The following is a 12,037-nucleotide window of genomic DNA, read 5'->3' on the forward strand; positions in this document are numbered from 1 at the left end:
AGTATCACTCATAAAACGTACAAAGAATGAGATGCCTTCTTTAAGGAGACTTTGGATGTGAGAGTACATAGTCTGATGGCGCTCTAGCAGGACTTCCAGTAGCACGCAGTGGGGCCCCAAGTGAGAGAGCAGTCGGCAAACCCGGTGTCTTCCACCGCTGAGAGAGGCTGGTCATCTAGTCCGATGAATTCAATTATTTTTCGGGTTATTTGCTTTAGACTTCTGACTGTTACCCAGCGTTTTGGCCACACTGGCTGCCGTTTGACTGATGATCACATCGTGAGCCCCGAAAACTCACCATACTCGGTCAAGTGTTTCTTCTTCAAATGCTGTAGTAAATTCAAGCTTTTTAACGCGCTACCTCGCCGAGATATTTTTTGTGGCATGATTTGCAAGGTGCAAAATTGATATCACTCTCACAAACGGCAGGTAAATTCTGCAAGGCGTAAGTGTTTGTTTTGGGTTTGGCACACCCGCGCAGTGTGAAGGAAAGTGCGCGAGGGAAGATCGCTACAGGGTGCAATAGTACCAGCCAGAGGTGATCGGTGTTGAAAGGCATTTATCGGCATATGCCGATCATGTGCTTTGTCACGGAAAGTGTTCGATCGATCGGAGCATCCCTAATAGACAGATTAACAAATAACCATTATTTGCACTAAATTGCATTTTTTTTTAAAATAATGCATTGTGGCAAGGTGGTTGGGAATCACCGTATTAAGCAACCAGTCAGTGGCGCCATCCTCATCATATTCAAAACCCAGAGGGAGCATCAGTTCAAGGGATAGTGTATGACATGCTGCCACCTCTCAACTCACTCCTTTCTCTGACATTTCAGATGAGCGACAGTATTTCACAGCATCCACACGCAATGTCTGGTAAGAATAGTGACTTATTTATTTATTGTTTGTCGAGTAAAAGTTCAATGTACAACCGTACGGTGATGTGGAGATTCATGTTATGACAATGAACAGTAGCAACAGTAACACTTGTTTACACGGATGGATGAATATATTATCCACAGAGGATAGATAGAGTATATTGGTAAATGGATAGATAGATCCCATGGGAAATTTAATGGCTCATACAGCTGCTCTCCATATACACACGAGTGATTTAACATGAAAGTGACATACAGTATAGTGATAATGTTCCTCCTCTCTAATGAGGTGTTGGAAGTGTCTAATGATTGATTATTGATTAATAATTGGTGACTCTGGAGGAAGAGGTTGCATCTCTAAGACTGCAGCACGGTGGCAGTGACCAAGTGCATCCACTGGGGGAGGACCGAGCACCGCCAGCATGCTCTGCAATGACAGAACCACTGTTAAGATGCTCTTCGCCACACGCACGCACGCACACGCACACGCGGAAGGGATACAGGAGGATAGGTAGGGCTACAGCTGCAGACAGACAGATGTGTGATGCTCAGACTCCGCCATGCAAGGGAACATTTGCATTCAGCGGCGTGAAGGTAAACTTTTACCCCCCTCACCCTCGCATGCATTGGCCGTGTGGGGCTGTCATCATCGGGATCATCTCGGAGCTTGCACACCTTCTTTAAATCTTCATGCTGCAACCATTAAGGGTCGATGGAGCGGAAACAGTGGACTGAAGTCGCGGCAGATCCTGTTGAATTGAGACGTCGAGACGCAGCCAAAAAGTGTCCTTGTGAGAGTGCGTCAGAGCTCGCATGGATGTAGTGGATGAGGTGCTTGGCTCAGACAAGGATTTGTCATATCACATCCCAAACTGGCACGGAGATTTTGGGCAAAACGATCACCTCTTTCGGGACACATGTAAGTACAAATGCTAATGTTGTCAGATGTAAACATGCACTGATGTCTAAATACCGATAAGAATCAAGTTTCTTTACTGTAAAATATGCGCAGCCGGATGAAGTACTCCACTAACGTTTTGTGTTGTTGTTGCAGCTCCAGACATCACAGGATTTAATATAACAGCAAGGATCCTATTTGTTTTAATGTCTCCCATAAAATGGCAACCAGTGGTGACCAAGGAGGATCAAAAGACGCATCTGGAGGATTTAACCACCTGATGGAGACCACCGAAGAGACAATGGTGACCACATCAAGGCTTCTGCTGCTACGAGTGTGTGCGTAACAGGCCGGGCCCCCACTGCCCTCACCTTTGCTGGGGAAATGATGTCATAAAATATTTGGATCCACCTCTGAGCTGCAACTTTTACCCCTCACGGACAGAACCTTGTGACTTAAAATGGAGTTTGCAATGGTGGGTGCGGACGGTGGGTGCAACAGCCACCCGCCTTATGGGTATGCCCGTGCCCGGGAGAGGGAGCGTGAAAGGGCGGCCCAGTCGAGAGCGGCTGCAGCTGCAGCGGCGGCAGCGACCGAGGGCGGCCCTGGAGCAGATGGAGCTGGCGTCGGCTCTGGGGGGTCCACCTCTTCATCATCCTCTTCCTCCTCCTCGGGCGCACATCTCCTTAACAACCGCCAGCATCCGTCTCGCACCCCCTCCTCCATCAGCAGCGGCGGTAACGCCTCCTCCTCCACCTCCTCCTCTTCCTCGCAGCACCAACAGGACTCCGAGCAGCAGAGGCTCCTCAGAGAGCGCAAAAAGCAACGCGGGGTCGGACGCTGGAGACGGAGCCGGAGCTCTCTCGGCGGGGACCTGCGCCACTCCGAACTGGCGCTGCTCGGATCCGAGGAGGACATCATGATCGAGGAGGAAGAGGAGGAGGAAGATGAGGATGAGCGGGGAAGTAAGAGGTCCAGTCTTCTGTGCAACATGGACGATGATAATGATGATGATGATGATGAGACAGTGTCCATCACTGATAGACGTCCCCAGTCCGGATATGAGAATGTTTACAGTGAGTTGGGCTGCTGTGAAAGAGTTGTCATCAACGTGTCGGGTCTCAAGTTCGAAACTCAGCTCAAGACTCTCACTCAGTTCCCAGACACGCTCCTAGGAGACCCGGACAAGCGCATCCGGTACTTTGACCCTCTGAGAAACGAGTACTTCTTTGATCGGAACCGGCCGAGCTTTGACGCCATTCTGTACTATTACCAGTCCGGCGGCCGCTTGAAAAGACCTGCCAACGTCCCCTTCGACATCTTCTCCGAGGAAGTGAAGTTTTATGAACTTGGAGAGGAGGCGATACTGAAGTTTCGGGAGGATGAGGGCTTTGTCAAAGAGGAGGAAAAGCCTCTCCCGGAGGACGAGTTCAAGCGGCAAATTTGGTTGCTTTTTGAGTACCCGGAGAGCTCCAGTCCGGCCAGGGGAATCGCGGTGGTGTCGGTGCTGGTCATTGTCATCTCCATTGTCATCTTCTGCCTGGAGACGCTGCCCGAGTTCAGGGATGACAAGGAGTACCTGCAGCCCAAACACAACTCCACGCAGCCGGACCACGGATTTACCCCCTTCAACGACCCCTTTTTCATCGTGGAGACAGTTTGCATCATTTGGTTCTCTTTTGAGATTATCGTGCGCTTCTTCGCGTGTCCCAGCAAAACGGCGTTTTTTAAAAACATCATGAACACAATCGACATCGTTTCCATTCTGCCTTACTTCATCACCCTCGGCACGGACCTGGCGCAGCACCAAGGCAACGGCCAGCAGGCCATGAGCTTCGCCATCCTGAGAATAATCCGCCTGGTGAGGGTGTTCCGCATCTTCAAGCTGTCCAGGCACTCCAAAGGCCTCCAGATCCTGGGCCACACTCTGCGCGCCAGCATGAGGGAGCTGGCTCTGCTAATCTTCTTCCTGGTCATCGGCGTCATCCTCTTCTCCAGCGCCGTTTACTTCGCCGAGGCGGACGAGCCCACCTCGCAGTTCACCAGCATCCCTGACGCCTTCTGGTGGGCCGTGGTGACCATGACCACGGTGGGCTACGGGGACATGAAGCCCATCACCGTGGGGGGGAAGATAGTGGGCTCCCTGTGCGCTATAGCGGGCGTGTTAACCATTGCGCTCCCGGTGCCGGTTATAGTATCCAACTTCAACTACTTTTACCATCGAGAGACCGACAACGAGGACCAGACGCCGGTGGTTGAGAGCATGCCGCCGGGATGCCCATACTTCCCGGACTTTTTACGCAAATTTAAAGGATCGCAGTCCGGCTCCTCGCTGGGGGACAAAGCGGAGTACATGGAGATGGAAGAAGGGGTGACGGAGTCCCTGTGCGGCCTGGACAAAAGTCCCAGTAAAGGGAACGGCACAGACATAAGCAGAAGGAACAGTACTAACTCCAAATCTATTCAGACTGACGTGTGATTATAATCATTTTTGTTTTTTTATTCTCCCCCCCCAAATATATAAATTATTAGACACCCAAACAAGCTTTACGCACGGGTCATGCAGAGCTCCTCCTCCTCCTCTCCCTCCCCTTCAAGCAGGTCACCATGGTTACAAGGTTAAATAAACTGTAACCACATTATTAGGACCAAAATTTGCCAAATGGCTCATTGATTTAATTCCGCTAACTTTTTCTGGCTTCCAAATTAGACAAAAAAATACATATATAAAAAGTATGCTCTGCACTCTGCACTTTATGTGTTAAATCGTCATGGTTAGTGCAATAATGCCAAGTTAGATTGACACATTATTAGAGACTGGAGGCCATAAGAATCACAGTCATCATTTGGTCATTTCAAAATACTTAAATGGTGCATCTCAATAAATTAGATGTGGTGCAAAAGTTATTATATTTCAGGTTCAATTCAGGCTAAGAGACCGTTTAACGGAAGTTTTTGCTGTTTATTGGCTGATTGGAACTCTAACCAGTAGTTTACAATATTAAACTTTTTGAAAATGTTTCAATATCATCTAATAATCTAAAATTATTGAAAAAAAATAAATACATTGTCGATATATGTCACTCTGTGTGAATATAAGACTTCAACTTTTTAAATAGAACAACTGAAGTAAATTACCTATTTACAGATATTCAAATTTATTGAGCTGCACCTGTATTTTGATAACCCCCAGAAGGAAGGGGAAAAAAGTTGTCTTCTTAGAGCTCCTACACTTGTATAAAGAGAAGCTCATCGAAAGGGCAGTGCATTTAACGGTCATCACACAAAGCAGGGCCAGAATTAATCATGTTGTACTGTACATGTGCACCCGAAGCACACAAATCACCATATTTTAACACATGTGACCCTCCAGCTTTTTAACGGACAGGCCTCCATTCATGACAAAAGTGTCCCCAAAACATTTGAAGTCACCTCTAAATGATAATATCCCTTTACACAGACACAAATGGAACACTTAAGCAAAAACAAAAACAGTCTTTGTGAGGAGGTTGTGAGCAACGTCCCCCATGTTAGCTGGACTATATATTTTATTTTTTACTCAAGAGGACTACGATGATCTCTGTGCTCATCTGGATGTGGACGTCTTCCAAGGTATGTAGCCTGGTGTTTTCCCTTGACAGCCACTGTGTGTTTAAATATGATGGAGACAAGCAGCCGACTTTGTTATATTCATTTACAAATCCATCAGCCTTTGTATTTGCCCATATTCATTCAGCATCTATTTTTAATGCTTGAATCCTGCTGGGGAAAGCTGCACTATTACCCATGCATAGATAGACGAGTCTTTTATCCAATATTGTTTAAAACACATTATGATGTCATGGTTTGTCAAACGTATGGGGGTTCATCTTGATAATTTCATACCTTTGAAGGCACAAAAAATATAGGCGAAACAAAAAAAAAATCCTTTTCCCCCAATGTATTCAAACTCAACTTCCTCAATGTCAGTAGCACTTGGACAAATTCTGTCTTTGGGGGATAAAAAAATCAGCTTGTTAGCTTTCAAAAGAGACCAGAACCATGCCTGTACTCCAAATAATTCATGGACATCTCCACATTTACTTTGGGTGAGATTTTTTTTGGTGTTTTTGGCAAAAAAAATCCCAGAATGCTAAGGGGTTAATGGGTTCAAAATGTTATGTGAACCTAGCTGATGCTCAGCAATGTCACAAGATCTTGCAAGATTAAAACGTGACAAGATTTCTGTCTCAGAAAAAACCTGTCTTGTGGGCACTCGGCCTGGGATAATAACAAGTTAATTAATTAATCACATAACAAATGAAAATGAACTCGATCATTTTACCGGCCTCAATATATTCCACGTACATGCGTTTCTGTTTTTCTCGTCCAAACAAGCAGGAAGAGGGATCACTCTGTGCATTGGTTTCAGCGCCTTTTCATGTTTGTCCCATAGAACAACGGCATGAACGGAGTTAGCTCTTTTGTCAGTCATGCAGTCTGTTTGTCTCGGTGGGTGGTGGCGGGGTCGCTAGCATACACACAGAGTGCAGAAGTTTGTAACATAGTAGAAATTAAATTAGTAGATTGCAGTATCCATCCATCCATCCATTTTCTATGCCGCTTCTCCTCATTAGGGTCGCGGGGGCATGCTGGAGCCTATCCCAGCTGACCGGGCTACAGGCGGGGTACACCCTGGACTGGTCGCCAGCCAATCGTAGGGCACATATAGACAAACAACCATTCACACTCACATTCATACCTATGGACAATTTAAAGTCACCAATTAACCTAACATGCATGTTTTTGGAATGTGGGAGGAAACCGGAGTACCCGGAGAAAACACACGCACACTCAAGGAGAACATGCAAACTCCACACATAAACGGCCAAGGGAGAATCGAACCCAGGTCTTCCCGATCTCCAGACTGTGACTGTGTAGATTGCAGTATATTGTCACATATTTTTTCATTGTACCTTTATTAAAAGTAATGTTAAAATTTTGTCTCGTCTTTTTCTCGTAGACACAATCTCGTGTATCGTCTCATAAACTGAGTGTCTCATGACACTCCCACTTTGGACTGAAAACGTGACGACCAATCAGCTATTTTACTTGCATAAATGTTTTTCTATACAATTGAAAACTCATCTTTAAGCTTAAAAGCACAGAGGATCATTATATATCGAAATTGACTTTTACAATGCCATTGTTGAATCAAAATGATTTAGAAGAAATTTTAGCAAATATAAATGCAACATTTTTGGTTTTGCTCTGATATTTCTTAAATTTGAATTAAACAATGTAAAATGACTTAAAAAAACTTAGATCAGTTACACTAAGAGTGCTTTAGTAACAGTTGTCCCTCGCCACTTTGCGGTTGAATTTATGCGGTTTCACTCCATTACAGTTTTTCAAAAAGTTTTAAAAAATATATAAATAAATCATGCTGTTTTGTGGCTGAATATGGTTTATTATTATTATTAAGAAAAAATATAAACAAATTGAAGCAAATTTCAAGCATAAAAATGGCTAAATGAAGTAAAATACAAGTCACTCAAAGGACGCATTCAAAGACGTTGAGGATATGTAGTATTCCTTGCGGTCACTAGGTGTCACTATTACTGTAATGTTCGGTGAGACACGCACACACCAGACTTGATCGCTGAAACAACAGGCTTTTATTGCAGGTTTGAATTATCTCTCAACAGACACAATTATTCCTAATAAAAATCCATAATAAAATCCCAGGCTTCTGTTGTGGCCGCAACCCCACGCTAAAACTCAACTCTGAACCCCTGATGTCACTTCCTGTCCACCCGCCACTCTGATAACTTTGGGAACACATTTATAGCAACACACAAGCGTGAGTCTTATTTATGTATTAAATGGCTTATTTACTCTTATTTTGTCTTCTATATTGGGTAATATGAGTGTAAAGATGACTATAGGGGTGTTTGTTCATGTCTGGAGGGCTCTAATGATGTTAAAAACATATTTAGCAGGTCTTTAACAGGTTTTCTATGCGTATATTTGATTTACAAATAAGGAATGTTACTTTGTGGAAATTCACTCATCACGGTCGGGTCTGGAAGCAATTAATCTCTCTTCATGGACTATGTATGTTTTTCTCATGTTTGCGTTGGGTTTCTCTACTTTAGCTTCCTCCTGCATCCTAAAAACATCCATGGTATGTTAATTGGAGAATCTAAATTGTCAGTGTGAATTGTGTTTGTCTATGGGCCCACTGTATCCACGCGGGAATGTTTACGGGTCAAAACCGGAAAGTATTTAATTGTTTCATGCTTTCATCCACACTGCAATGGTCCTGGGTCCCCTGAAAATGTATTTTTTTTTTAAACGGTTTCCAGAATGGGAAATCTGACAACTCTGCCTTGCCGTGTGGACAAGCAAACCACTACTTTCTGAGAACAATGACGGCGCCGCTCCGTCGTTGTCACGAGACCAGAATTGACCAGTTGTGTACTGCTGCTGAAAAGCCAACATCATATCTGAATATTTCGACTGGCATGACTCCCAGTAGACATTCTGCTGATATTTTTTGTCTTATATCCCAACTTGACTCGCAGAAATAATTCCACTTCGTCGTCAGCCGAGACAAGGCGGACAAGTGGAAGACGATGGACTTTATGTGCATTTGTTCTTTCTTCTTCTATAGTTTTGTGTCTCACGCGGTTCTGTCTGTGTGTCTGTTTACAGCGCCACACGTAGGTGTGCTTTATGTAGTTCCCACGTGATGTGATTTTTTTCAACCCCCCCCCAAAAAAACAGGAGTGTCTTGTGTGGACAGGGCCTATACAGTATGTGCCGTGTAATTGCTGTAGTTTAATAGATGTAAAACCTAACCTAACCTTAAGTTACAAGTACAACAGTTTAAAAGAACACTTCTCAGGCGCCAACAGAGAAGCTGTCAGTGAGGTAAGCTCATCAACTCAATGTGAAAATGTGTTGCACTATGTTAGGCAAATGGTGGACATACTGCAGTAGATCAGAACTACTTAACTACATTATGAAGAGGGCCACGGTGTTAAAAATGTAAGTTCCCATGAACTGGACATGCACTGTCCCATTATGCTCGCTTAACAAAGTAACCACATTTGGAATGTTTTTATTTACGGACTTTCAAAGATCATAGCCTTCTACAAACATTAAACTATGTGTTTTAATTAAACAAAGCTGTATTAGCATAACAGTAAAAGCACCCAAGGGCTGGCTACTGACGACCCAGATACTAGATAATGATAATGGTTGTGGTTCCCCTGAAAAAATGTCCTATGTGAAGCGTCAGTTCCCTGCCTAATAAAGGCATAAGGTAAACTGAATGTTTTAGAGTGGCTTCGTAGTGTGACCAAACCGAGGCATTCATAAGCATTAATCATGCTTAATCTTTAGCATATTTACTGTAAAGTGGCAATATTGTGGGAAAAGTCTTCTCAGTCATTACTGTATAATCCCTACCGAGTTGATGAGTTATCATTCTATTGTAATATTGCCCAACAATACCGAATCTTTGTTTCAAATTTGAGAGCAATACGTCTTTCTGTGCATGAAGGGAATCTTTTATTGCAATTTATGGAAAATAGGAGAAACAAAAGTTTTGTGTGAACTAGAAATAGAGATTATTAATTCTATTTTTCAAAAAGTCTGTTAAGAGAACCTAAATGTCTTCATAAAAAGTGGAGACATAAAATAGCTTCGTGATATGATATACAGTGGCTCCCCGAATAGTCAAATAGTCAGCATTTGCGACCCTGCAAATTTTGTTGATTTTTTTATCAAAACAATTACAGTATTTGTGCTGGGTAGCCACATGCACACTTCCCCAATAGGATGTTACCCAGCATATCTTGCGGGTTATACATTGGTAAAAAAAAGTATCGTTTTGCATGTATATTAATGTGTAAGTGTTTATTTCAATACCCACATAGTCCGTGTGGTGCATTTACATTGTGTGTTCTCTGGATTCTCATGTATCTTTCTGTAATATATTTTTTAATCTTACCTGTTGCACTGTGAGTGAGGGAGGCATTCGCAGGTGGTCTGCGAATGCAAACCCCCGCAAGTAGCGGGGATCGATTTCATTTCAAACCAGTGTAAAGCCAAAGCCTAATGTACTGTAACCAGTGGAGGGTGGCACATCTGGTACCTGGCCAGAATTTTTTTTGCCAGACACCGTGAGAGCCAGTGTCAAAAACCAAAACAATAATAATAGTAAATATGTGCCATAACGGGGCACACTATCGATAATAATGTAAGTCCACTTATCTTTGGGTACACAATCACCAATACGCCTGACTTACATTACTGCTAACTTCAAGTCAGAGACTAGGCTTATCACCCTTCATCCATCCTTTTTATGCCGCTTATCCTTAGGTGTCACGATAACATATTTTGCGGGTTGATAATCGTCCTACAAATTATTGTCGATAATCGATATTATTGACATTTTTAAAGACCATTTTTTCATTAATTATATGGCATAATAATGAGAGTATCAAAAGCAATAAACTTTCATTTCTGAAGAGTATTTAACATTGTAATTGGAATGTAAATAAATGAAACAAACAAACAACCTAATAAATTACAAACCAAAAAAGATGGATTAAAAAAAAACATTTCCCGAAATGTGGCATTTCTTTTGCAATGTAGCAAGTAACACTGACTGACTGTCGAGACGAAAGCTCCTTTCACCTCAGTTTTAGTTATGCATACAAGTTGTTTGTATTCCCCTGCTTCCTCGTCACTACCTTCGGACAAATGCAACATCTCAGTTCGTTGGTGTTCATGTGCTCACCTTGTTCATTCTGTTTAAAACCAAAATATTCCCACACTGGGGATGTGGCATTCACCTTAGAAACTATCGCTTTTGTGCCGTCATTCATGTTAGTGTATGCTGGCTCACGAGGAAATACAGAAATACAACGGCTCGGTGATTAAACTGTTCAGACAACTCCAAACATCTACACTACAAGATTGTCTGAAGCAGTTCACAATCAAGATTTATCTAATAACAGGAGAAAAATATCGAACCTTTTAAGTAAAATTTATCTACTCACCAGAGATGTCAACTTCCTCCTCAGTCAGCCATTGTGGACATAATTTATCTTGTTGAACAGTTTTGCTCTGATCAACCAATTAGGACTGAGGTTCTGCCTCTTTGTTCTGATCAACCAATGAGAAGTGCAAGCTAGCCCTGAGAGGAAAATCTGATATAACATGTGTATGTAGGCCCTGGGCAGATTACATTTATATGACAACACATAGAGGCTGAAATCTGATCGGACAAAAAAAATAAATAAATAATACACCCATACACTACTGGAAACACTGCAGCCAAGAAACACGCTACAAAATGAAGATAATAGACTGTTGGGAATAAATAAATGTAATTCAATGGAACAAATACTACAATCGTAGTTTGACATGAAGGTCAGTGCTTCTGGTTTGACTGTTGATGAAATGCTTTAGCAGACAACACACCAATATTTATGGCCATAAAAAATTATGAGTGCAGCAGACCTCAGCACATCAGCACATACAGTAATCACTGCACCAGCATGTAATTACTTTTTGCACTGTGTGTTTACGTTCTCAAAGGAACAATTCATACACCATATTTCCAGAACCAAATACAAGAACAACCCCAGCCTGGCACACGGCCATCTCCACTTTATGCCTCACACTTAGCACTTACATAACCTGGCTTATGGCAAGAGGCACAATCCAAAACATTTTTCAAGCAAAGTGTGTGGGTCAGGCATATTCTTAGAGCTGTGCTGCTGAGCCGAGTGTGAAAACAGGCCGTATCATCTCCGGCCACAGAAAAGAGCTGAATGGTTTTAATAGTTTCACATGCATGGACAATGCTTGTAACACAAGCGCAGATTCAGACCATATGGCTTGGGACATGTGACAGACTGACTTATTTATTGTTATTCCTCAGAAGGTTTTCCATGTTTGTCAAAGAACATACAAAGTGGCATGGACATGGGCATGTGGTGTTTAATGTCACACAAAAAAGGAGTTTATCAGTAATGGTTACCAATCAACAGCGAGGATGCCAAACATGCAGTGGATGGCTTCTCTGCTATCTGCTTAGACCGGGGGTGTCCAAACTTTTCCCAGAAGGCCACTTTGATATTTTACATTTTGTGAACCAATGCCTGCATGTAAACCATGTCGATATGCTAAGAAGTTCTATAGGTTTAAAGAAAAAAACAGCCTGCATCTCAGCTTTGTGTTAGGCAACACAGCGTATGAACTTT

The 12,037-nt window shown here is 42.9% G+C and overlaps 1 protein-coding gene across 1 annotated transcript in view; it reads left to right on the forward strand.

Annotated features, from left to right (window-relative positions):
• The first annotated feature begins 1,370 nt into the window (after positions 1–1,370).
• The window catches only part of kcna4 (potassium voltage-gated channel, shaker-related subfamily, member 4), a 96,228-nt gene continuing 85,561 nt past the window's right edge, over positions 1,371–12,037 (forward strand). The window contains exons 1-2 of the mRNA XM_054771092.1: positions 1,371–1,796; positions 1,932–5,387. Of these exons, the coding sequence (XP_054627067.1) occupies positions 2,236–4,254 (2,019 nt within the window). The 5' untranslated portion in view covers positions 1,371–1,796; positions 1,932–2,235 and the 3' untranslated portion in view covers positions 4,255–5,387. The remainder of the gene's footprint in view (positions 1,797–1,931; positions 5,388–12,037) is intronic.

This window comes from Dunckerocampus dactyliophorus, chromosome 3, assembly GCF_027744805.1.
Source record: "Dunckerocampus dactyliophorus isolate RoL2022-P2 chromosome 3, RoL_Ddac_1.1, whole genome shotgun sequence".
NCBI lineage: Eukaryota > Metazoa > Chordata > Actinopteri > Syngnathiformes > Syngnathidae > Dunckerocampus > Dunckerocampus dactyliophorus.